The sequence below is a fragment of the Enhydra lutris genome, unplaced genomic scaffold, assembly GCF_002288905.1.
Source record: "Enhydra lutris kenyoni isolate GAN:26980312 unplaced genomic scaffold, ASM228890v2 scaffoldscaffold30, whole genome shotgun sequence".
Lineage (NCBI taxonomy): Eukaryota > Metazoa > Chordata > Mammalia > Carnivora > Mustelidae > Enhydra > Enhydra lutris.
Window position 1 is genome coordinate 21,250,062 of NW_019154114.1, and position 25,540 is coordinate 21,275,601.

At 53.5% G+C, this 25,540-nt stretch overlaps 1 protein-coding gene across 10 annotated transcripts in view; it reads left to right on the forward strand.

Annotated features, from left to right (window-relative positions):
• Positions 1 to 25,540, forward strand: part of LOC111152900 (BTG3 associated nuclear protein) — a 102,200-nt gene that overhangs the window by 66,201 nt on the left and 10,459 nt on the right. For 3 of the 10 annotated variants that reach the window (XM_022511624.1, XM_022511623.1, XM_022511625.1), the window contains exons 9-11: positions 22 to 152; positions 1,808 to 1,879; positions 3,243 to 3,281. In XM_022511624.1, coding sequence (XP_022367332.1) covers positions 22 to 152; positions 1,808 to 1,879; positions 3,243 to 3,281 — 242 coding nt within the window. Of the gene's footprint in view, positions 1 to 21; positions 153 to 1,806; positions 1,880 to 3,242; positions 3,286 to 3,514; positions 3,607 to 4,111; positions 4,127 to 4,979; positions 4,987 to 10,279; positions 10,303 to 14,282; positions 14,300 to 25,540 lie in introns of all 10 variants that reach the window. The other 7 variants (XM_022511626.1, XM_022511630.1, XM_022511627.1 and 4 more) reach the window with 5 other exon arrangements.

Genomic DNA, 25,540 nt, shown 5'->3' on the forward strand with positions numbered 1-25,540 from the left:
GCCTTCTGTACTTCTCCGCAGAGACCGTGATGAGCACCCCGCCCCCCGCCAGTGAGATGCCGCAGCCCCCGCCACAGGCCCTGCACTACGCCCTGGCCAACGCCCAGCAGGTCCAGATCCACCAGATCGGAGAGGACGGACAGGTCCAAGTAGTATGTACCCTCCTCGTTAGTCTGCCTCTGGAAGGGATGCGGGGAGGGGGCTGGGGCTGGGGCAGGGCCACGGTCAGTGGGGAGGGCCACGCCTCATGGCCCCTTCGTCTCCCTTGCACGTGCTACCCTGGAGGCTGCCGTCTGCTCCGAGGGTCTGGGTCTTCAACTGTCCCTATTTCGGCCTGTCCTCCTGTCCACTGTAGGTGCCCTGTTGATATTTTCTCAGTTCAGAAACACGGGCACCCTTCCACTGAGGGAAGAAAAAGTCCTCTCCTTCTGGCGTCCGGAGAGAAAGGGAGTGGCCTTCGGTCCTGCGTAGCCCTTCCTCTAGGTGGTGTGACGTGCGCTGAGCTCGTGGAGGCTGTGAGCACCGCAGTCTGCTTTGCATGGCCCGGCCCGGGGAAGAAAGTCCTCCCGATCCTCGCTGGGCCCTGTGGCCGAGGAGAGTAGGGAGTGTCTCTAGGGAGCTGCCCCTGTTCAGCGTGCTCCTGGGCTCCTGCGGACGTCCTCGTCCCACCCAGCTGTGCTCTCTGGCAAGTCGCAGGGGGCCCCAGTCTGACCTGGCACTTGGCGTGCTGCCTTGGAAAGCTGGGCTTCCGGAAAGCTGCTAACCAGTGCTTTTGAGGAGTTTTCTTCACCTTCCAGAGGAGGATGCTCAGTCCTCTGTGTGACTGACCGTCACCAAGGCCATTACTCCCGTCTTAGCGTCAGGGTCTTTGAGGGAGTTCCGGGGCGGATCGCTTAGATCCAGTTTGCACAGTCGGAGTAGAACCAGCGCAGCAGCAAGTTCGAAGCGGCGCTGAGTCCCGTTGGCATTTATGGCGGGCGGGGTCCTGCCTGCCCCCATAGCCCTAAGGGCGTATTAGCCGGGTTCTTGGTGTTGACCCACCTATTTAAGTAGTTTTGTGTTTCTTTGACTTAAACACCTTGCCTGACCCACGTTCAGTGTAGACGCCCTGTGCAGCCCCTCCCACCGACCCTGTACTGCAGTGTGGCCTTCTCACCCCAGACTGCGAGGAGACCACCTGCTGCTTCCGGGAGCTTTCTGGTCCCTCCAAGTTGACAGGATGGCAGAAAAACAAGTTCTTCTCATTTTCTGGGAAATTTCTGTTTCCCGTCTTCTCTTTTTTTTTTTTTTTTAAAGATTTTATTTATTTATTTGACAGACAGAGATCAGAAGTAGGCGGAGAGGCAGGCAGAGAGAGAGAGAGGAGGAAGCAGGCTCCCCGCTGAGCAGAGAGCCCGATGCGGGGCTCAATCCCAGGACCCTGGGATCATGACCCGAGCCGAAAGCAGAGGCTTTAACCCGTGAGCCACCCAGGCACCCCTGTTTCCCGTCTTCTCTTAATGCTCTTTCCTTATTAAATTTGCCTGTTCGGTACCATTTGAAGATGGAACAGATTGTTCCTGGGCCCCATTGCTTCTTGAAGAACTATTGCGGTGCTGTGTGTGTGTTACAGACCAGAACTTTGGTGGTTTCGGGAGGCTGTTTGATAATGCGCGCCCCCCCGTCCGCATGTTCTCTTACGCTGTTCAGGGTTTAGTGGTCTGGAATTGCCAGCAGCCAATCCGGAGCAAGAGCTTCAGAAAGCGTTGCTCGTTTCCTGTGGCTCTGGGTTTCTTCTGATGCTTCTTGGTGTCTTCTCTTGCTGTGGATCCCACAGGGCCATCTCCACATCGCGCAGGTGCCGCAGGGCGAGCAGGTGCAGATCACGCAGGACAGCGAGGTGAGTCGCAGCCCCCAGCGCTGCCCTGGGCCTGCTCTGTGTCCCTGTGCTCTTGCGCTCCAGTCGTGGTCCAGCAGGGGGGACGGCTGGGAGTCCCCAGCTGACACAGCGTCCCGTAGTGACCACCTGACTCCCGTTTCCTCAGGAGGTCACTGTGGTCGGGGGAGGGGCTGCGGGGAGAGGGACCCAGGACATGTTGTTAGGACGGAGATGCCTGTCAGCAGGCCGCGTCCAGAGGGAAGTGGCACAGAGGTGCTTGGGGCAGGGGTGGGGGGGTAAGGACCTGCTCCCGAGCGAGCGCTGGCCAGGTCCTGTGAGGGGGTACTCCGGCAGGAGGACAGCCAGCTTGTGGAGTGGCCACAGCGCTGGGTGGGGAAGGAGAGCCAACGGTGCGGTTGGAGGAGGTCGCAGGCACCGGGTTCCCTCGAGGGTGGGGAGAGCTCCCTGGTAGGGGCGCAGAGAGGTGCGAGGCCCAGCTAGTGGCCCCAGACGCCTGCCAGGATAGGGGATCCTTCACTACGCCCTGGAACTTACGGTAGCCTCCTGAAAGGAAATCATTATACATTTGTGTTCATACTGTTTCTCCCCAAAAAGTCATTAGAATATTCCTGAATTTCATGAATTTGCCCCTTTTTTCACATCTCATAAGCGCGTCCCTCCTGTCCATGTAATCCAGCATTTGTTTCCATTAGGAATTGAATGCACTGAATCAGAAGAACTCGCTGATGCCATTAATGATTTCTTTGTCCTAAGTTACAGCCGCGATTGGTCCCCACACGTAAATCACTTGTTCGTTGAACAAATATTTTGTCAAAGCGAAGCTACCTGTACAGACAGTTTTAGCAGAGCCTCTTAGAGCTGTAACAGTCATTTTTTCCTAAACAAATGAAAATGCATTTCCACTTGGTCAGACCCCAGTGGGCCTGTGATCTGGTCAGTTGTGTTGTGTCCTGTCTGCTTCCTGGTTGGGACACTGCACCCGGGTGCCTCAGGTGTCCCCGTCAGGGCCCTGGGTGACAAGTGCACGGGACCGTGCTGTGTAACAACTTCTTGTTCTCTTCGGTCTAAAGTTGTTTCAAAATTGAATTTGGGGGAAAACATGACAGTTCCATTTGGGGTCAGGACTGGGGGGTGGGTACAATGTTTTTTTTTTCAGCTTGTTTTTCTAAGAAAAAATAGTCTGTAAACTCAGTTTTTGTTTTGTTTTGGGTGTTTCATTGTTACAGGGGGTTGACTTTTTGTAGAACTGGTATGCATAGTTTTGCTGTTTATTCACAGATGGCACGGTTGCCCCTGCCTCTGTCTCATTGTGTCTGGAAGTTTTTCTTGTCCTTGATCTCTGCCTTTTTCACCCATTCTGCAGGGCAATCTCCAGATCCACCATGTGGGCCAGGATGGGCAGGTAAGTGCTCATGTGCACTCCCTTAATGCCAGCTTGCCGAGGGTGTCGCCAGATCTGGCATTGCTGCGGGGAGGGGTGGGGAGCTGGACGCTGGTGCGGCATCAGCCTTGGGGACAGGCCAGTGCTAGCCCTGCCAGCCACGGACGTCTTGGGGCACATGGACATGTGCACGGGTGGGGCTCTGGGCTACATATGTGGCTTCGTGGGGTGTGACGTAGCTTTTTGCTTTGTAGCGGAACATCTGTCGTCCCTTTAGCGTCGTCCATGAGCTAACACGTGGGCTGCCGGCGGCCGTGTTCGTGCAGTAGTTACATACTAGAGTACGGTGGGTTTTTCGTGGAGGTTACTGCAAAATGCCAGTCACCAGCCTTTTAAAAAATCTTTGACAAAACGCGTAACGGACAGTCGTTGAACACCCGGGACATGAACTGTGTTTACAAGGCGGGGTGCTCCGGCGGGGAGGTCCCACCATGCTAACATCCAGAGAGATTGCTGGGGACTTGGAGCATTGACATCTCCATGGCCTTTGGGAGTTTCCGTTACAGAGATGTTCGTGATGTTTGCAAATGATGGAAGAGTCTGGAGAGTCTTCCTGACACCGTGTGACCCGGAGCCATGCGAGCTCATTTGCTGTCATGACTATAACACTTCCTGTTCTCGAGACCAGCTGGGCTGCCTGCTTCGACGCGGCCGTGTGCGCCCCTGTTGCCGTGGGGGGGCTGGGGTTGGCCGTGCGCAGGCATGGAGCATGGGTGTCCCTGCACTCAGAGACAAGAGCATAACGGCACCCCGTGTGTTGCATTTGGAACCTCTGAATGCCCCGGGAGAAGCACAGCGGACCCGAAGTCACTTGTTTACATTGGAGTTTCTCTGTTTCCAGTTTCATCTTGAACACACCCATGAGGCGTTTTTTTTTATTGTTATTAATATACAGTGTATTAATTTGCCTCAGGGGTACAGGTCTGTGAATCGTCAGGCTTACACATTTCACAGCACTCACCATAGGCCATACCCTCCCCAATGTCCATAACCCAACCACTCTTTCCCTCCCCACTCCCGCCAGCAACCCCCAGTTTGCTTCGTGAGATTAAGAGTCTCTTACGGTTTGTTTGTCTCTCTCCTGATCCCATTGTTTCATTTTTTACGTCCCTTCCCCCCATGACCCCCCACTTTGCCTCTCAGCTTCCTCATATCAGAGAGATCATATGATAATTGTTTTTCTCTAATTGACTTATTTTGCTCAGCATAATACCCTCTAGTTCCATCCATGTCGTCGCAAATGGCAAGATTTCATTTCTTTTGATGGCTGCATAGTATTCCATTGTGTATATAAACCACATCCTCTTTATCCATTTGTCTGTTGATGGACATCTAGGTTCTCTCCATAGTTTGGCTATTGTGGACATTGCTGCCATAAACATTCGGGTGCACGTGCCCCTTCGGATCACTACGTTTGTATCTTTAGGGTAAATACCCAGTAGTGCGATTGCTGGGTCGCAGGGTAGCTCTACTGTCAACTTTTTGAGGAACCTCCATGCTGTTTTCCAGAGTGGCTGCACCAGCTCGCACTCCCACCAGCAGTTATAGGAGGGTCGCCCCTTCTCCACATCCTTGCTAGCATCTGTCATTTCCCGACTTGTTGATTTTAGCCATTCTGACTGGTGTGAGGTGGCATCTCATTGTGGTTTTGATTTGTAGTTCCCTGGTGCCTAATGACATGGAGACTTTTTCACATGTCTGTTGGCCATCTGGATGTCTTCTTTGCAGAAACGTCTGTTCATGTCCTCTGCCCATTTCTTGATTGGGTTATTTGTTCTTTGGGTGTTGAGTTTGATAAGTTCTTTATAGATTTTGGATACTAGCCCTTCATCTGATAGGTCGTTTGCAAATATCTTCTCCCATTCTGTCAGTTGTCTTTTGATTTTGTTAACTGTTTCCTTTGCTGTGCAAAAGCTTTTGATCTCGATGAAGTCCCAATAGTTCATTTTTGCCCTCGCTTCCCTTGCCTTTGGCGATGTTTCTAGGAAGAAGCTGCTGCAGCTGAGGTCAAAGAGGTTGCTGCCTGTGTTCTCCTCAAGGATTTTGATGGATTCCTGCCTCACATTGAGGTCTTTCATCCATTTTGAGTCTGTTTTTGTGTGTGGTGTGAGGAAATGGTCCAGTTTCATTCTTCTGCATGTGGTTGTCCAATTTTCCCAACACCATTTGTCAAAGAGACTGTTTTTTTCCATTGGACATTTTTTCTTGCTTTGTCGAAGATTAGTTAACCATAGAGTTGAGGGTCTATTTCTGGGCTCTCTATTCTGTTCCATTGATCTGTGTGTCTGTTTTTGTGCCAGTACCATGCTGTCTTGATGATGACAGCTTTGTAATAGAGCTTGAAGTTTGGATTTGTGATGCCACCAACTTTGGCTTTTTTTTCAACATTCCTCTGACTATTCAGGTCTTTTCTGGTTCCATGTAAATTTTAGGCTTATTTGTTCCATTTCTTTGAAAAAAATTGATGGTATATTGATAGGGATTGCATTAAATGTGTAGATTGCTTTAGGTAGCATAGACATTTTCACAATATTTGTTTTTCCAGTCCATGAGCATGGAACGTTTTTCCATTTCTTTGTGTCTTCCTCAATTTCTTTCATGAGTACTTTCATGAGTATAGATTTCTGAGTACAGATTCTTGGCCTCTTTGGTTAGGTTTATTCCTAGGTATCTTACGGTTTTTGGTGCAGTTGTAAATGGGATTGACTCCTTAATTTCTCTTTCTTCTTTCTTGTTGGTGTATAGAAATGCAACTGATTTCTGTGCATTGATTTTATATGCTGACACTTTACTGAATTCCTGTATGAGTTCTAGCAGTTCTGGAGTGGAGTCTTTTGGGTTTTCCACATAAAGTATCATATCATCTGCAAAGAGTGAGAGTTTGACGACTTCTTTGCTGATTCGGATGCCTTTAATTTCTTTTTGTTGTCTGATTGCTGAGAGGCTAGGACTTCTAGTACTATGTTGAATAGCAGTGGTGATAGTGGAAATAGTGGAAATCCCTGCCATGTTCCTGACCTTAGGGGAAAAGCTCTCAGTTTTTCCCCATTGAGAATGATTTTCACTGTGGGTTTTTCATAGATGGCTTTGGTGATACTGAGGTATGTACCCTCTATCCCTACACTTGAAAGAGTTTTGATCAAGAAAGGATGCTGTACTTTGTCAAATGCTTTTTTAGCATCTATCAAGAGTATCATATGGTTCTTATTCTTTCTTTAATTAATGTATTGTATCACATTGATTGATGTGTGGATGTTGAATCAACCTTGCAGCCCAGGAATAAATCGCTACTGGGTCATGGTGAATAATACTTTTAATGGACTGTTGGATCCTATTAGCTAGTATTTTGGTGAGATTTTCGCATCTGTGTTCATTAAGGATGTTGGTCTGTAATTCTCTTTTTTGATGTGGTCTTTGGGATCAAGGTAATGCTGGCCTCATAAAATGAATTTAGATGTTTTTCTTCCATTTCTGTTTTTTGGAACAGTTTCAGGAGAATGGGTATTAATTCTTCTTTAAATGTTTGGTCGAATTCCCCTGGGAAGCTGTCTGGCCCTGGGCTTTTGTTTGTTGGGAGATTTTTGGTGACTGCTCCAGTCTCCTTACCGGTTATGGGTCTGTTCAGGTTTTATATTTCTTCCTGGTTCAGTTTTGGTAGTTTATACTCTAGGAATGCATCCATTTCTTCCAGATTGTCAAATTTGCTGGTGTATAGTTGCTCATAATATGTTCTTATAATTGTTTGTATTTCTTTGGTATTGTTCTAATATTCTAATATGTTCTAATATTCTAATATTATTCTAATATTGTTTCTCTTCTTTCATTCATGATTTTATTAACTTGAGTCCTTTCTCTTTTCATTTTGGTAAGTCTGGCCAGGGGTTTATCAATCTTATTCATTCTTTCAAAGAACCAGCTCCTAGTTTCATTGATCTTTTCTCCTGTTTTTTGGGGTTTCTATTTCATTCATTTCTGCTCTGATCTTTATGATTTCTGTTCTCCTGCTGGGTTTAGGGTTTCTTTGCTGTTCTTTCTCCAGCTCCTTTTGGTGTAGGGCTAGGTTGTGAACTTGAGACCTTTCTTGTTTCTTGAGAAAGGCTTGTATTGCTCTAGACTTTCCTCCCAGGACCACCTTTGCTGCATCCCAAAGATTTTGAACAGTTGTGTTTTCATTTTCATTTGTTTCCATGAATTTTTTCAGTTCTTCTTTAATTTCCTCGTTGACCCATTCATTCTTTAGTAGGATGTTCTTTAGCCTCTATGTATTTGAGTTCTTTCCAACTTTCTTCTTGTGATTGAGTTCTAGTTTCAGAGCATTGTGGTCTGAAAATACGCAGGGAATGATCCTCATCTTTTAGTACTGGTTGAGACCTGCTTTGTGACCCAGGATGTGATCTGTTCTGGAGAATGTTCCATGTGCCCTAGAGAAGAGTGTGTATTCTGCTGCTTTGGGATGGAATGTTCTGAATATATCTGTGATGTCCATCTGGCCCAGTGTGTCATTTAAGGCCTTTATTTCCCTGTCGGTCTTTTGCTTAGATGATCTGTCCCTTTCAGTAAGGGGGGGGTATTAAAGTCCCCTACTATTATTATATTATTGTTGATGTGTTTCTTTGATTATGTCATTAATTGGTTTATATAATTGGCTGCTCCCATGTTAGGGGCATAGATATTTAAAATTGTTAGATCTTCTTGTTGGACAGACCCTTTAAATATGATATAGTGTCCTTCCTCATTTCTTATTATAGTCCGCGTCTTAAAATCTAGTGTATCTGATATAAGTGTTGCCACCCCAGCTTTCTTTTGATGTCTGTTAGCATGGTAAATGGTTTTCCACCCCCTCACTTTAACTCTGGAGGTATCTTTGGGTCTAAAATGAGTTTCTTGGGGACGGCGTATTGATGGGTCTTGTTTTTTGTTTTTTTTTTTTAATCCATTCTGATACCCTCTGTCTTTTGATTGGGGCATTTTGCCCACTTACAAGGGTAACTATTGAAAAATATGAATTTAGTGCCATTATATTGCCTGTAAGGTGACTACTGTTACTGTATATTGTCTCTGTTCCTTTCTGGTCTGTTACTTTTTTTTTTTTTTTTTTTTGGTCTGTTACTTTTAAGCTCTCTCTTTGCTTATAGGACCCTTTCAATATTTCCTGTAGGGCTGGTTTGGTGTTTGCAAATTCTTTTAATTTTTGTTTGTCCTGGAAGCTTTTTATCTCTCTATTTTCAAAGACAGCGTAGCTGATATAGTGTTCTTGGCTGCATATTTTCTCGTTTAGTTCTCTGAATATATCGTACCAGTCCTGTCAGGCCTGCCAGGTCTCTGTGGATCAGTCTGCTGCCAGTCTAATATTTCTGCTGTTGTAGGTTACAGACCTCTTGTCCCGAGCTGCTTTCAGGATTTCCTCTTTGTCGCTAAGACTTGTAAGTTTTACTATTAGATGATGGGGTGTGGACTTATTTTTATTGATTTTGAGGTGGGTTCTCTGTGCCCCCTGGATTTTGATGCTTGTTCCCTTTGCCATATTAGGTAAATTACCTACTATAGTTTGCTCCAATATGCTTTCTGCCTGTCTCTCTTGTTCTTGTTCTTCTTCTGGGATCCCAATTATTCTAATATTGTTTTGTCTTATGGTATTATGACTTATCTCTCGAATTCTCCCCTTGTGGTCCAGTAGTTGTCTCTCTTCTGCTCAGCTTCTTTATTCTCCATCATTTGGTCTTCTATATCACTAATTCTTCTGCTCATTTATCCTAGCAGTAAGAGCTTCTATTCTTGATTGTACCTCATTAATAGCTTTTTTAATTTCAGCTTGGTTAGATTTTAGTTCTTTTGTTTCTCCAGAAAGGGATTCTCTAGTACCTTCCATGCTTTTGGGGAAAGCACAGCTAGTACTTTGAGAATCATCATTCTGAACTCTAGTTCTGACATATTACCAATGTCCGTATTGATTAGGTCCCTAGCTGTAGGTACTGCCTCTTGTTCTTTTTTTTTATGGTGAGTTTTTCTGCCTTGTTATTTTATCCAGATGAGAACAGATGAATGAGAGAACAAAATATTAAAAAGGTAGCAACAACCCCAGAAAAATACACAGTAACCAAATCAGAAGAGACCCGAAACCAGGGGGAGAAGATTGGGAGAAAGAAAGAAAGAAAGAAAGAAAGAAGAAGAAGAAGAAGAAGAAGAAAAATCAGAAAAAAAAAAAAAAAAAATATATATATATATATATCTTAGACTGGTGAATAGAACAGAGCCACACACTTGATTTTGAGTGTTTTGGGGTATATTTTGATCTGTTAGAAGAAACTACCTCCCAAAATTTTAAAGAAAGAAAACTTATATATACACACAAAAATAAGGGTAAACACAATGAAGGGATGGAATATAGCTGTAATGATGAATATTTAAAAAGATTCTAAAAAAGGAAGTGATAAGTAGGTGGAAAAAAAAAGAACGAATGTGATCAGGCTGGAGACTAGAACAAAGCCATGTGCTCCATTTAGGGTATATTTTGATCTATTAGAAGAAATTGTATCCCAAAATTTTAAAGGAAAAAAAATCTATATAAAAATTAAGGTTAAATGCAATGGAGGGATAAAATACGACTAATGATGAAAATTAAAAAAGATTTTAAAAAATGTATTGATAAGATAAAATAGTTAAAAATGCTAAAATAGGAAAGAGGAAAAATTAAAATAGAAAAAAACCTTTTTTTTAATTGAACTTCGCAAGACTAAAGGATCACGGGGAAAAAGCTGGGAATTCTACGGGTCGCTTCTCCCTAACTCTGAAGTTCCACCATTCTCATTAATGGGTGAACTTGGCCATGGCTGGACGTTCTTGCTGGTCTTCTGGGGGAGGGCCTGTTGCCGTGATTCTCAAACGCCTTTGTCCGAGGCGGGATTGCGCCGCCCTCGCCAGGGCTCGGGCTGAGTCATCCGCTGGGTTCGCTCTCGGAGCTTTTGGTCCCCGAGCGCTTTCCGTCGAGCCCCGGAGGCGGGAATGAAGATGGCGGCCGCCCAGCCTCCGCCGGAGGAGCCGAGAGCCGGGCGCTCCTCAGTGCGCCTGCGGAGCAAAGCCGTGAGTCCCTCCCGTGTCCGGGGTCTCCGGCCGCGCTCCGAGCTCCCCGGCCTGTGACCGAGCGTCTCTGTCTCTGGCGCGGCCCCGTCTGGAGTCTCCAAACCCAGCAGATTCCTGCCTCCAGAGGAGGAAGGTGAGTCTCCCCAGATGTGCCACTTGTGGGGTCCCTGCTCGAAGAGCAGTGGCCCGACTGTGCCGTGGGTCATGGTTTAAGGTGACCCCGAGCCGAGAGCCCCGTCCTTGGCTCCGTCTCTGCCGCCGGCTTCCCCGCTCCGCTACCTGCCAGCTCTGCCGCACTCAGACACGCCCGGTCCTTCTGTGACCCCGCGGGACCCGAGACCACACTGCCCCTGTGTGGGCTTCACCCCCATTAGCCTCTGGAGTGACGTCCTCGGTGGAGCAGACTTCTAGAAGTTCGGATTTTCTGGAACTCTGCTGCTCCACCGCTTGCCGGGAGCCGGCCCCTCCCGCCGCGGTCTCTCTTCCCGTCGCTTGGGACTCACGTCTCCGCGCGTCCCGCCTTCCCGACCGTGGTCGGTTTTCTGTTCTAGAGCTGCCGCTCTTCTCCGTGATCTCCTGGTGGGTTTGTAGGTGTTCGGATCGTTTGATGACTCCAGCCGAACTCCTGGGCCCTGATGACATCTCGGTCTCCTGCTCCCCTCCGAGGGGGTTTCCATCAGAGCCTGAAGCTCCGAGAAGCCAAGGCAATGCCAAGTGCGGCAGCAGCCCCCAGTCGTGTCCCCCAACCTTGTCTGAAGAGCAGGTCGCTGGGCCAGGCAGGTGGAGGGTGGCTCTCGGCTGGCTGGCTTTCGCTGTGTGTTCCTCTGGGTGGGGAGAGAGCTCTCCCGTCCAGGATAGGAGAGGACAGGTCATCGCCCATCATCGATCTCTGGTTTTGACCACTTCGTGTTTGTATTTGTCCTCATTAGAGTATCATACATGATGTTGGATTCTTCTCGTTTTTGTCTCTATTCCTGAGCAGGCGGCCACTTGGGAGTTTTGAAAGGTAAAATAACGTGGATTTTATATGATGGCAGTACAGTGTGTGGCTGGAGACAGCGCATCCGGAGTCGGTCAGGAAGGCCGAGGTCCCAACCTCTGTGGCTGAGATGGCAGCCCGGCGTTTAGCCCCTGAGGGGCTCCGGGCATGTTGGAGGAGCCCCGCTCTGAGCATGGTACGACCCGAGCGTCCTGTGCATGCTTTGTGGGTGCTCTGTGCCTCGCTGTGGCTGCAGGCCTGGGCCTGTGCTGTGCCAGTGGCGGCCTTCCCCAGACGCTCGACCTCCAGCAACTGTGCCTCTCGCCGCTGCCCGAGAAGGGCAGTGGGCCGCCGTCCTGCCCGCCGTCTCTGCCGTGCCGGTGCTGCTTTACTCGTCGTCTGCTCACGTTCGCCCGTCTGAGCTCGTGCTGCTGTCCAGCTCTGCCCGGCGCTCACCGACCGTCCTGTCTGGGACGGCCGCTCAGAGACGGAGCTCGAGGACAGGCAGGACAACGCTGATGGCGGCCGGAGGATTTTTCCCAGCTGTCGCCTTCTGCTTTCCTAAGGGCAGCCTGGCTTTCTGACTTAAGCAAACTCTACGTGTTGCTCTAAAGCTGCCTTTTTCTGGCCGGTCTGTCCAGCTCATCCTTTCCCGTTTCCCTTTGTGGAAATTCCTCGTTGTTGTATCACTTGGCTGACTCTTGGTCCTGTTAAGTTACTCGGCTTGAGACAGCTTCAATTTTAATGTTAACCAAAAATTTGCAAAACAGAATGATGTTTTGCAAGACAGAATACGCCACCCCACGTGGTGTCACTGACGGGGCAAGTGAGAAGTGCGGCCGTGCCGGAAGCTGGGGCACCGTGAGGCCTTCCCCTGCCCTCACCCCCGCCCCTTCTCACCCCCGGCGCCCCAGCCTCCCTCCCCTGGCTTCGCATACCCGCAGGAGGACGGTGCCGGGCGCTGCGGCTCTTTCCCCGTCACTCACACGGGGCCCAATGGTCTTATAGCCGCTCCCCAGTTTCCACGCGGTGGGGCCGGTGCCGGTCCTGGTGTCGTTGTGGGTGTGTGGTTTCCTGAAGAGGACCGCACCAGGCTTGTTCTGGTTTTAGGGAGCAGAGGTGCTGAATGGGGAGGACGATATCCTCCTGAGTTGCAGAAGCCCGTGAGGAAAGTCTCGTACTGCTGGTCTTGTACAGTGTGCAGACTCAGCGACCGCTGGCTTCGTGTTCAGTCTCCCTGCAGCCTGCTGGTGTGGCAGCCCTCCACATCCTTCCAGAGCAGCTCAGAGTCACGCGGGGGCGGTGGCCACACGCAGCCCTGGGCCTCTTCTCCCACTTGCTTCCTGACCCTGGGAGCCACCGCGGCCCCTCCCACTTCTCTCGGGCTCCGGTCCCGTGCGTCATGGGTTGCTCACGGGGGTGACTTTCCATGTCAGCGCCTGGTGTCTGGGAAAGCTCCGTGCCTTCGTGCCAGGGTGGGAGGGGGTAAGAGCCGCGTGCATGGTCACTCTGGGCGGACTCTGTTTTCGGGAGAGAGAGAGCTGCTGTCTGCCAGTGCGTCCCTGCACGGATGCGGTTCCGCCTTGTGTCTCCGGAGCTCCCACGTGCTTCTCCTCCCTGGGTCGTGGCCCCTACCCGTGGCGGGTCTGGTGCAGGGGTACGTGAGCGTGGGCCCGGTGCGTTAGAGACAACAGCAGTGTCTCGTGCTCCGCAGATGTGGGAAGGAACGTTAAGGAGCGATAGCTGACGTGCACAGCGGGAGAGAGCTGGGGGTTTAGTTGGAAGCCTCCTTTCAAGGGAAAGTCACGGCGCCCGCTGGTGGCCCAGTTACACGTTTCCTGTTCTCTTCCCTCTGTTTCTGGCCACCTGTGTCTTCTCGCAGTGACCACTTCCTCGTCCTTCCTGATCTGTTTTTGGGGGAATCTAGACGGTCAGATTTACTGTGGCGAAGTTCGCGTGCAGTCATGGATTCTGGGCTCTGGGCTCTGGGCGAGGGCAGCTCCTGGGGGTGAGATGTGTGGGCTGTGGATCTTTGGTCCTGCTCCCGATGGTTCTCGTTCAGAGGCACGTAACTGGGCCCGTTCGTGCCGTGCTGATTTCTTTTGTCGGCGGCCAAGCATGGGTACCGGGGACATGGGTGATTTCTTCTACTGCCTCGTGCTGCTGTCTTCTCCGTCAGCCACGACTATTTCAGGATCAGTTGTTTACTGTCGCGTGAACGGAGAGCACAGAGGCTTGTAAAGAACGTGGGGACTTAAAAGGGTTTGGGTGTTATTGCCCACGTGGTGACTCAGGGAATTGTGGAATCTGGGCACATGGACTTTGTGTAGTAAATGAGATCAGGAACAGGGAAATCTGGGGTTCTCAGGAGGAGCCTGAAGCTAACCCTGGCTGATAGTGAGGCCCAGAACACGAGTTGAGTGTGTAGACGTGTATTAAAGGTGCTAGGCATGGGAAGTGATCGCTTGTGTAAGGGAGTTCAGCTTTCCGAGTTAGCGGTCGGTGTAATAGAATTTTCTTTTAGCGAGAGAGCTCATGGGTGCTAGCCGGTGGCGGGCTGGGTGGGAATAGAGAGAGAATCTCAAGCAGGCTCCATGCCCAGCCCTGAGCCCAACACGGGGCTCCATCTCCCAGCCCCGAGATCATGACCTGAGCTGAAATCAAGAGTCAGACGCTCACTGATGGGAACCACAGGTGTCCCAGTATAATAGCATTTTCAAATATGGTGTGGATTTTCAGAAGATTCTGAAAAAGTGAAAACAGAAGGTTTTCAAATGTTAAGAGCCATAGAGATTGCAATTGCAATGAGGTGGATGAAATGATTTTTGAGATGCATTTTAAATGAGAAACGAGGAGGTCATGGCAACTTTTACATGGAGTCATGTGGCACTTATGCGGGCCAGGGGCCTCCTCCGGGAGGGTAGCGGACTGGGGAGCCTCTGCAGGGACTGCCCCTCGCTGCAGTCGCTCTGCCTGCCAGTCGGGCATCGGCTGCGAGTCATCCTTGCTTCCCGAGCCCGTCCTTGCTCACTGTGGCTGCTGGGCCACCCTGCAGGTCTGGTTACGCTGCCGGTCGAATGATGGATTTGTGCTGTGGGACCGGACTGTGTCAGGGTCCACAGTGTGAAGACAGGTGTTTGTTTCGGACTCTAGCTCCCTCTCGTGCTCACGCACACACACGCGCAGCTGAAGCAGGTTCCCAAAAGGGTTTCTACTTAACCTCTCTGCATGCTAGTTGTTCTAATACTTTTTACTCTGTTCTCTTTTTCTTCTTCTTTTTAAAAATCTCTTTTGAGTACTGGTTGTGACACATTAAATCCATTTCATGGCTTGCGGTTTGAAAAGGTCTAGAACAGGTGACCACTGATGTCACTTTCTTTTCGTAGGAGCCTGTAGCTCTGTGATGTTGTCCTTAAGTAATGTTTAAAATTTATTATTTACTTTTTAAAAAAGATTTTATGTATTGGTTTGACAGAGACACAGCAAGAGAGGGAACACAAGTATGGGGAGAGGGAGAAGCAGGCTCCCTGCGGAGCAGGGAGCCTGATGTGGGGCTCGATCCCAGGACTCTGGGATCATGACCTGAGCCACCCAGGCACCCGTTAGAGCAGTAGTTAATTAGGATATATTCCCTTTCTCGTTAAAATTAACACTCTGAATGAGCCTTTTAAAGAAAGGTCTTCTGAGGGGCACCTGGGTGGCTCAGTGGGTTAAGCCTCTGCCTTCGGCTCAGGTCATGATCCCGGGTCCTGGGATCGAGCCCTGCATCGATCTTCCCGCTTCCCGCCTTCTCTCTCTGCCTGCCTCTCTGCCTGCTTGTGATCTCTGTCTGTCAAATAAACAAATAAAATCTTAAAAAAAAAAAAGAAAGAAAAGAAAGGTCCTTTGAGCCTAATCAGTGTAAAGCAACGTAGTTTAGAAATTTAGCTTATAAAAAAATGGCTTCATGTGTTTTGTTAAAGAAGAGCCAGGCATGCACGTGTTGGTCATCTCAGGGAGCTGCTAACACTTGGTGCTGGAAGGCCAGAGGCGTTGTGTGAGTTCTAGAGAATCCTGAGTGGGGCGCACGGTGCTTCCAAGGGCTGGCCACTCACGGGCCTGTGATGTCACACAGGAGCTGGGGTGCCCATGGCCGGGAAGACGCCCAGGCCCGGCTCTTACCAGTTTTGCCTTGTGGAGCGAACATGCCAGTCAAGGCAGCCTCTTCGTCATTCCCACGAGTCTTGCTTCTGTCGCTGCACCTGGAAAGCAGAATGTGGCGAGCATGGACGCTGGTCACTGAGGCCGAGGAGGGTAGTCCGACTGGGGCGGAACCCAGCGCTTGGCCAGCCTTGCCCCTTTATACACAGATGGGCTCGTAAAGTTGTGGAGACCTTTTAACCTCGGCAAGATGTTTTCAAAACCGTTTTAGATGAATAATACAGGATTAGAATTTGGCCCATTGTGTGCCTTAAGGTGCATTACTGAAGAGCGAGCCCGTTGGGGATGCTTGGGGAGTGACTCCCGAGTTCCAGTAGATGGACCTTGGGTTTCGCAGCGCGCGGTGCCTGTCCTTTCGCTGTGACTTTTCCTGGCACAGCCCCTACTTTCTTCCCTCTTCTGTCACCGAGCTGTTTGCGTCTCACCGTCCAGTAGCCTCTCCCTCCCGTGCTGTGTCGGCCCGACAGCTCTGTGCCTCGTGAGGCTGGCTGCTCTGTGGGGTGCAGGGACGACGCGCGGGCTCGGGACTCGGGACTGACGATGCTGTTCTGATGTCTGCCTTCGACAGCGGCGCCCTTCCTGTGAGCGGGCCTGCGACGCGGGCCGAGCGCTGCCCGCTCTCCTGGCTTTGAGGCGGTTGTCCCAAGGCGCTTGGTGGATGTGGACTTCTCACTCTTCTTCAGGAAGACGGGGTCTTTGCAACAAGAGGGTCTCTAAAACCTTTTCCACTTTGAAGATTTGAATGTGAGCCTCAAAGGGGGGCCTTCCCTACACAGTCCCCACGAAGTGCAACATGTCAGTCCGCAGCCTTGGTCACCAGGATCCTGGCCCCCTGGGGGAGCTCGCTGCGGTTCGCCAGCAGCGCTTTGTCAGGTGAGAAGGGGAGAATCGGACGCGCTCCTCTCAGAGGAGGGGTGGGGCTGCTCCGACCCGCGCTGCTCCTGCCGCTCACCTGAGGAACGGTCAGCCTGGCTCTGTGCGTCGTGGAGTCCGCTCAGGGGAGGCCTGGTGCGCCCACCCCTCTGTTCTTAGAACCCCGGTTAGGGCCCGGAGATAAGCACCCTCTGGCATGAGTCAGAGTCCGGCCCTTGCGAGACGCCGAGCACGTGCATGTGGCTCTCTGGGCCATTAACCCCAGTGGGGACAGTGGCGGTGCCTTCCTGCCTCTCCCAGACGCCCTGCTTCCCAGAGGAAACGCCCTCAGGTCAGTGTTCTGTCCACGGAGGAGTCGTGCTTTGTTCAGGCCCCGTGTCCCGATGATGGAGTGCTTGGTCATTGTTATGCTCTGACGTGGTGGGGGTCGGTCACGTTTGGTCTTTACGTGGCTGCAACTCGGGACCGTCAGGCCGGGATTTCAAAGCTACTATCTAGGTCTGACCCAGTCACAGTGTCCCCAGGTGCTAGCAGAAGCAAACACTGGACTCAAGGGGGTGACCCTTAGGACGGCGGGGACAGCTGACGGGCGGCAGCGTGGGCAAGCTCGGATGAATCACGGCTCCAGCCTCTCAGAAACCACGTGCAGCAGCACAGTTGCGTGTGCGTTTGTTACACCGGTTTTCAGTTTGGTGAATTTTGGATAAAAACCTTGCCAGGTTGTTGTAGGGAACATGTGGTCGCTCTGGGTTTAGACAGTGGGAGGGACAGTGCGTGCTTTGGTTCTGATTAATTTTATGAGATTGAAGGCTTGCCAGCTCACGATAATTTTTCAGATTTATCTAATCAGTTGGAAGAACAGCTGCATAATTAGCCTCAGTTTACGAGACGGTGAGGCCGTCGTAGAATTAAACGTGGAAGTACAGGCCTCCCCCCGAGTGGTTCGGCGTGAATCGTGGCGGGAGGAAGTGTCCAGAGAGGAAGGACGTTTGCTCTGAACGTCGTCTGTTGCATCGGCTTCCACAGAGCAAGAGGCGCCGTGGAAGTGTGAGGTGTCAGAGTCCGCATCCTCGTGACACGCAGGGAGACAGTGTGAACCTGCACAGTGTGCCCTGCTCTGCAGCGGGGGCCGCGGGGGTCTGCGGGGAGACGAGCCTGGCTTTGGCACGACCGTGGAAGCAAGACTGCTCTGAGTTTATGCGCTCAAGACACAGAGCTCCCAGCCACGAGCCTGCACATAAGGACCAGACGTCTCCTGTAACTCATTACGTTGCTAAAACAAAAAAGTGTTATTTGTTTCCTCTTCCCTTCTCTACAGATACTTGTCTTCTGGGGTTTAGACCGCATAAGCCCTGGGAACGGTGCTGCAGTAACTAGAGCTGCATCGCCACTCTGCCCGAGCGCACCACGGAGGAGAGAACGGGTCTGTGCGGCCCGCGGTCCCGTCAGGGCAGCCAGGACGCGGCCCTTGTCTGTGGCTTTGTGCGGTACTTAGGCAAGACCAGCGGGGAAGCGGCGGCTGCAGCCCGTCGTTTCGTGCCGCTGTGCTCGTGAGCCGTCCTCTCCCTGATGACCGCTGGGGGCATTCGAGTGGCTGGTGGAACCGGTCACGTGAGCGCGAGGCGTGGTTGGACAGGAAGGGTCCGTATCCCTCAAAAGTGCCCACCTGAATCAGCGCTGGCAGTCCGGGAGGGCTGGCTCTCGCTCTGCCTGGATTAGAACCAGTCACTAGTGAGTCGAGATTCAGTGTATGAAAGTTCAGATAAGCAGAAATCCACGAGTTTGGGTAACAGCGAGTGTGGATCTGTTGTGTTCTGAGCAACTTGACAGCAAGTTGCGTGTGCCAGAAACCTTAGAGTAGAGCTGTAGGCGCCGGGACGGGGGTGCTCGTCGAGCCGTGGTGCAGGGGTGGGGATGCTAATAGAGCTGTGGACGCGGGAACAGGGATGCCGCTCTAGCTGTGGGCGCGGGGACCTGGGCACAGGGACACTTGTCTGTGCAAGGAGTTGGACCATCACTCTTGCTTTAGTTCCCTCTTGCTGTGCCACATGCCGCCCCAAAACAGGGCTGACGACCACCATTGGTCATTATGCCTCACGATCTGGTTTTCCTGGGTGGAGCAGGTGGGAGTTCGGTTTGGAATGGTGTCACTGGGGTCATCTGGAGTCCGAGCAGGCTGCCCTGTCAGGCCGTAGCTGGGCTGGCCCGTGGCCCGGGACTCTGAGGCTGTCCTCCCAGGCCCTTCGGTCCTCCCCTGTGCAGGCTCTCCTCGTGGCCCTGGGCCTTACAGCACGGTGACCGGGCTCCAAGAGGGGACGTAACCAGCGTTTGAGAACCGAGGCTGTGGGCCTGCCAAGTCTTGTGGTGACCCGGCTGTCTTTGCCGGGAGGGCGCTGGGAGGGGTGAGGTCGAGGGTGCCTGCACGGAGGGTCCCGGCGTCTCGTGGCCTCCACTCTGCTCCCAGTGTGGCTTGGCTGTGAGCTCCTGCAGGGCAGGGCCCGGGCTGCGCCCAGGGAGGGGCTCTGCCCAGACACACGGCGTGCGTGCAGGGACCGGGGCTGCGGGGCACCTGGTCATTCTAGGGCGGGGCACAGGGCCCTGGAGAGCGCCTGAGTGTGTGTACGGAGACCTCGACTGTGTGACTCAGGCAACACGTGCAGGCCCCAGCGGGGACTCTCCCGGATGCCACGGCCGGCTGGGGGTGGGTTGTCAGCACCGGGGTCGTGCCCTCAGGCAGGCAGCCGCCCACCCACGTGGCCCAGATCCACCCTGGGAAACTCCGTGTGCGTCACGGTGTGCTTTGTCGGGCGGCCTCGCTGACGAAGCACGTCGGGTGCGTCTCTGTAGTCCTCCGCGGCGGCCGCTGCCGAACCACGGGAAGTCCTCGATCTTTCTGCTCTGTCTGTAGCGAGTTCAGGTTTTCACAGTCTACATTCACGCGGTTTCTGCAATAGCTTTTCGTTCCATTCATGTCATTTTCTTGGGAGTTTAAGAAAACAAAGCAAAGACCTAAACATGTATTCACGTGACTGGAAATACTGGTCCAAAAGCAGTCTGTGTTTGGAGAGTTGGCCGCCGCCGCTGGCTGACCTCCGGTCCCCTCGGCGCATGATGGCCATGGATCCCCTCTGCTTACGGGGCTCCTCAGCACCAAGGACAGGCACCTGCTTCCTCATAGTTAATACCAGCTTGTTAGAGATCAAGACACAACCTGGAACGAGAGGTTCGGGTCACTTTAACCTTGAGCATCGTGCAGGAAGGTGCCCGTCCCGCGAAGATGCCCTCCAGAGAGCCGATGGCGCCTCGCCCTCCAACGCCCTGTGAGGAGCGGCGTTGGGCCTGCAGGCCCTCAGGCTCCGTCCCAGGAGCTGGACTCGATCGTAGCCCCTCCTGTTGCCTTGTTGGGGAGGGGATGAGTTCCGGGAGCGGGTGTGTGTTGGAGTCTGTGCACGTGGGCTTGGTTGGGAAGGGAAAACCTGGGAGGGGTCTGCGCCTCAGGAAGCCATGCCCGGGCTCCGGTGTTCTAGACCACCCTCTCCACTGCTGTTGCCACCGCCACGGGGATCGAATGGGCTTGTTCATAGTCTTGCTCTGTGTTCGCGTCTGTCCCCTCTGCTCGCTGCCTTCTCTGTCCTTTCTGGGGCCCCTGGAACGGCAGTGCTTCCTCCACGAGGCTCCTACGCATTTCTGCTGGGAGCCAGGGGTTCATGGAGACTCCAAGGGACTGAAGGGGCACTTGTGAGGGCTGCTTCCGGTCACGTGGTACGAGCGGTGGGCACAGGCGCGCAGGGCTGCTTACCGACACGGCCAGTGCCCAGCGTGGGACCCAGATTCAGATTTTGGAGGACCGATCACGCGCTCTGTTCCAGACTCTTGCTGGGCAACATCCTGTCTCGGGAAAGAGTCCTACTGGGGTCCATGACTTCTCTCCACATGGGAGATGTAGCCTCGCAGGCCGCCTTTAAAGACCTGGGCTTTGCTTGTGCTTCGAGCATGAATCGCGGGATGGCTCAGGGTCGTTTCACGTCGGCGTGTGTGGGGATGCGATCGTGTTTGATAGTGGGAGCTGATGTTCTGAGAGTGCGGGACGGGAGTCTGCACGGCTCTGTCCCGGACGGTACCCGTTCATGCCAGCTCTTGGGGGCCGTGTGTGTTTGGGTTAGCCCGTCCCTGTCGCGGCGGGCACACCCGACACACATGATGCACTTGTATGGAGCAGAGTTAGGAGGCACAGCTCTGAGTCCAGGCTGCGCTCATGGTGAATTTCCGGGGTAGCTCCGCCAACATCCCGCTAACAGCCTGGCAGTCTTTAAACTCTTAAACCTCTCTTGACCTCTTTGGCATTTATCTTCCTCCTCATACTTGAAATTTCACTAGCTTTCAGAACTTTTCCCGTGAAATGGGGCCTTCTGAACGAGCTGGGGAAAAGATTAGAAGAGGCAGGAAGTAGCCGACATTTTATGTGCACGACTTCTTGTGGAGTGGGTGAGAAGAAGGGGGGTGTGTGTGCAGAAGAAAGTGTGTTGTGTGTGCACGTAGGGGCCCTTATCTGTGGCAGTAAGAGGGTTGTGTTTCTGGGAGGGTGGCTGTTGGCTTTGGATGGTGGTTCACAGTAGACAACAGCCTTGGCCTCGCACGCAGCACGTACTGGTCCCTTCGCTTCTAACAAGAACGTGCCGTTCACGAAAATATAGCTGTTGCGTGCCAGACAGACACAGGAGACTCGGAGGACCAACAGGTAGTTCAGGACATCCGTCCCTTATGGAAAAGCCTTCCCTGACTAGAGATGGTGGAAAGTAGGATTTAAGTCGTAAATGCCAGAGCAGAATGAGTTTGGTGTTAATGAGTTCCAAAAACATCCTAGAAAAGTCACAAAAATGAGTTTGCGTCGCCTGTTGTCGGATGGAGGACGCCTGGCCGCCTCTCCAGGGGCTTAGTGCCGCGCCGTGGGTCCGGCAGCCTGCCTGGGGCGCCGGGCCCGGATGGGTCCGCGGGCGCACTGTGTTCCCGCCGCTGGCTCCGGTTCTTCTGGAATCGTTTTGGTCCCCAGCGGAGGCTTCTTACACAAAGCTACACGGACTGGCTGCTGGTGGAGGGGCACGTAGGGACGTGTTCCGGAGCGTCCCGTCTCCGAGCCTGCTGACAGCGAGTTGGGGCTGCGGCTGTTTCCGCTCGTCTGCCATGTTTCCCTGCGGGGGTCTCGGCCGGGCTGCTCTGTGCCAGGCTGTGGTTCGACGGGAAGGATATTGTGCCGTGTTCTCGAGAGGGGTTGCATGAACTGATAACTTACATGTCTGTTCCAGAATTTGGCGTAGCTGAAATGACGCTGTCTTTGAGGGGCTCCCGTGTAGTTGAGGCTGGAGGAGCCTTGAGGTACTCCTGGGTCCTCCCCGTCTGGACACACTCTGTGCTGGTCGTGTGCCCACGGGCCAGCCTGAGCCCCTGGGGTGGATCTCACATCCGGGTCCTGTGACAGCAGACAGTCGGCGTGGGTGTCTTCAAATCAAGGGCAGGCCTTAAAATCGTTGTCAAGTGTGTTTAAAAGGTAAATTAAATCGTTTCAATACCGTTAGGTCCACAGATTTTATTATTTCTGCTCCTTGCAGAACCCAGTATCGGAGCACAGCCTCCATTCCTGGTGGTGACGTGTTGATGAGCGAGTGTGCTGGTAACTGTTCCGTTAGCTCTTAGTTGTAGGACGCGCAAGCACGAGGCGTTTTGAAACACTCCTGTTTCCGAGCAGTTCCGCGGTGGAGCCGCGCTTTCCCTGACGGCTGTCCTGTGGGTGATAGCCCGCACATGACAGAAGGGCACTCCCTTAGAACGCACAGCCCAGTAAGCTGGAAAACTGACTTCTGAGGAATTCCAGAATTTCTTTTTGGTGAGATCCAGGTTCAGGTTTTTCTGTGTAAGGGAGGTGTGCCGATCTCCCCGGGCTTTTCTGTCGCGGTCTCCCTGATGCGTCTGTGTGTGTGGTGAGCAGGCCTGCTGTGTCGTGGGTGGGGACGTCCCCGTGATGGGCTGGCGGCTGTGCCCGCGGGTCTGGTCGTTTGGCTGGGATGCAGAGCAGCTGAGGAGCCTGCGAAGGTTCTGGGCACCCGAGGGTTCGCTTCCAGAAGCCGTCCCAGCAGGTGGCGTCTGCAGAGAGGAAACCGTCCCCACCGTGGTCCCAGGAATGGGATTTCTGAATCTCTAGGTTGTGCAGGGAGGGGGCACTCCCTGTCACTGCGTGAAGGTTTCACTTCTTACTCGTCACAGAAGTGGGGAGTGAAAGAGGGACATGTGCTAGGACTTTTCGTCCCTACTCTGATCACGTGCAGCACTGCCTTATGCAAACTCAGGCGCTTTGATGGGCCCCCCTTGCCTGAAGCTCCAGCCTGTTCCCTGCCCTCCCTGTGGACTCTGGGCTTACACGGTAGGAGGGGAGAGCAGCCAGGTGGCTCAGGGCCGGGAGGGCTACCGGGGGCGTTCAGGGCCAGGAGGCCTCACACACACACAGTCGACCCTCGGGATGCTGAGCAGGGAGGAGGCAGGGCCATCGAGGACCCACCTGCTGGCCAGTGTGGTGGCAAGAGGCGCACCGTGGGCCGAATCCTGATGGATAAGAGCCGGGAGCCCGAGGGACGTCACATGGGGCCCTTGGGCTGTCACAGGACAGAACTGCTGCAGAAGAACAAAGTCTTAAGCCCGGTGTAACTTTCGCATTTTCCACCGGCTTCGGGAGTGAACTGCTGAGTATTCGGTTCATCGTGTGTCCGTGAGGAAGCGCGCTCGGAGATCCGAGGTCGCTCTGAGCGGGGCTCCTGGTCAGCAAAGTCGGCTGCCGTTGGTGGCGAGCTGAGTGACTTAAGATCAGCAGCTGACCTTGGGAACCCAAAGGACAGAATGCAGGTCCCCCGCCCTCGCTGGGAGTCTTTGCTGGTGCGGTTTTCCCACCGGCACCGGGCACCTCCGACGGGGCCCACCACGTCCAGGAGGGAAGCTCTGTTCCGGGCTCCGTAAGGGTCGAGGTTTAGAACTTTGTGCTGGTTCGTAGCACAACCTCGCGAGTGACAGCGCGAGGTGAGGGCAAGAGCAGGGGTCTGTTCCTGACCCAGCAGCGGGTCACAGACTGGGGTGGTTTCCGCCGCGTTCTGAGCAGCCGGAAAGGGTCCTGGTCTCCCCTCTCGTGGGTGGCGATGGGACTGCTTGGAAACAGCGGGTGGTGACGCTGCGGCTATCGCCCGCAGATGCGGAGTGCGGGGCTGCCTGGGCTTGGGCTGGGGGGCGCGCGGGCTCGGGGGAGGCGGGAGCACCTTGGACTGAGAGCTGCTGTGTGCACAACACGCGTGACGGGCGGAAAATGACGTGGCGATTATTCAACGTGTGAACAGTCACTTACGTTTAAAACCTCAGTTCGTTGTTTCCTGTTCCTCCCGGAGTGAAACAGACCAACAGCTTGTGAAGTGACCCGGACTGATGGTTAATAGTCTGCTCGTTCGTCCCTCTGAGCCGCTGCCTTCGCCTCCGGCCACGGTTCTCATGTCACGTTCGTGTCATCGAGGTCCGCGCAGCACTCGATGCCGTGTGTGTGGAGTCGGGGCCAGGCTTGTGCCCAGCGCGGCCGCTTGGCCCGAGCTCCGAGTTCAGCCGCGTCGCTGGAGAACACTGCCGGTGCCGCGCGCGGTTTGACGCCGGAGGCCTTGAGCAGAGTAACGACATGGCCGGCCGCGATAGCTGCCCCGCCTGTCGGTGCACGTGTGCCCTCCCCAAGAGTGGGGCCGGCAGAGGCACGTGGGCACCCCCTGGGCCATTCGCCCAGATGCAGGCCGCCGGCTGCCGGCCACTGGTGGGCCTATCGTGTGCAGGTGTCCTGATGGCGTTCTGTGAGGTTGCAGTGAGCGGGAGGTTTGCTCAAGTAGGAGGGGCAGCCTGGCCTCCTCAGAAACAGGCCTTTGTGGCGTAACCAGTGGATGAGTTGTTTTGAGAGAATTCTTTTCCATCTGGGATGATGCTTCGTTGGCACCCGAGGGAGGAGAGGTCGGCCGTCAGCGGGAGTTCTGCCAGGAGACGATCGGCCCAAGGGAAACCGAAGGCCTGTGGCTGTTTTCTCCTCGCTGCGAAGGCCGAGGTGGCGAGGGCTCCGCCTACACAGTGTCCCTCAGTGTTGGGAGCCCCGTGGCTGGTGCGTGGTCGTCCTCGCTGGCCCTCGACCGCTCACTCACATGGGATCAGCTCTGGCCCCGAGCTGGGAGGCGGCGGGCACAGTCGGCACAGCCGTGCTCAGAGCTGCTGCTGATTGCTCGCGCTTTTACTGGCCTGTGGTGCCTGCGCACATTAGCCCCCGAGGCCCCCTTCCTCCCTGGCAGCGTGGAGCTACTGGTAACAAACACGATGACGTCTCTGCCAGATGCCCAGGGCTGTGCGCGTGGGCTGAAGCCCCACGATCCCAGCCAGTCCTGCTGCCCCCCGCAAGCTCCCTGCTGTGATGGTCCTGCTCCCGCGTGGGTGGAACGGCAGTCGACGAGCTCTGGGGATAACCGAGACATCGCATATGGTCCTGATCTTGTAGCCGCTGGCAGCACTCTAGAGGGGACCCACTGTGGCTGAGCGCGACAAGGACCGTCCCCCCAAGGCTCTGCCCCGTGAGCTCGCTGGCGGCCCCTTGTTTGCAGGACATGGAGGGTCTGTGGGGAGGGCTTCCTCTTGCCGGTCGGGCTGTGCTTTGTGACTGGGCGGTGGGGATGGTCCCCTCTGGACCTGGAGAGTGATGTGCCGTCCTGGCCCCGGGGGGAGACGTTGTCCCTCACGAGGCCTTCTCCGGCCTGTGATTAGTCTTACCCAGCAGAGAACGGCATTTCTGAACCTTCCCAGAGTAGAAGAAAGATGCTGTAACCCCGCCATGTGTGGAAGGCCCGGATGCCATTAGCCAGCAGCTCACACGACTATGTGGCTGTGTGCACCGCGGGCCCCTGTGTGTTTACAGCCTGGTGAACTGTCACGGTTACACACAGACTCAGGTGTTGACCTCGGGGTGCGCCCTGTGGCAAGAGGCACCTCTCCTGGTCTTTCCCTCAAGGCCCGGGGGCTGCTTGTCATCCTTACCAGC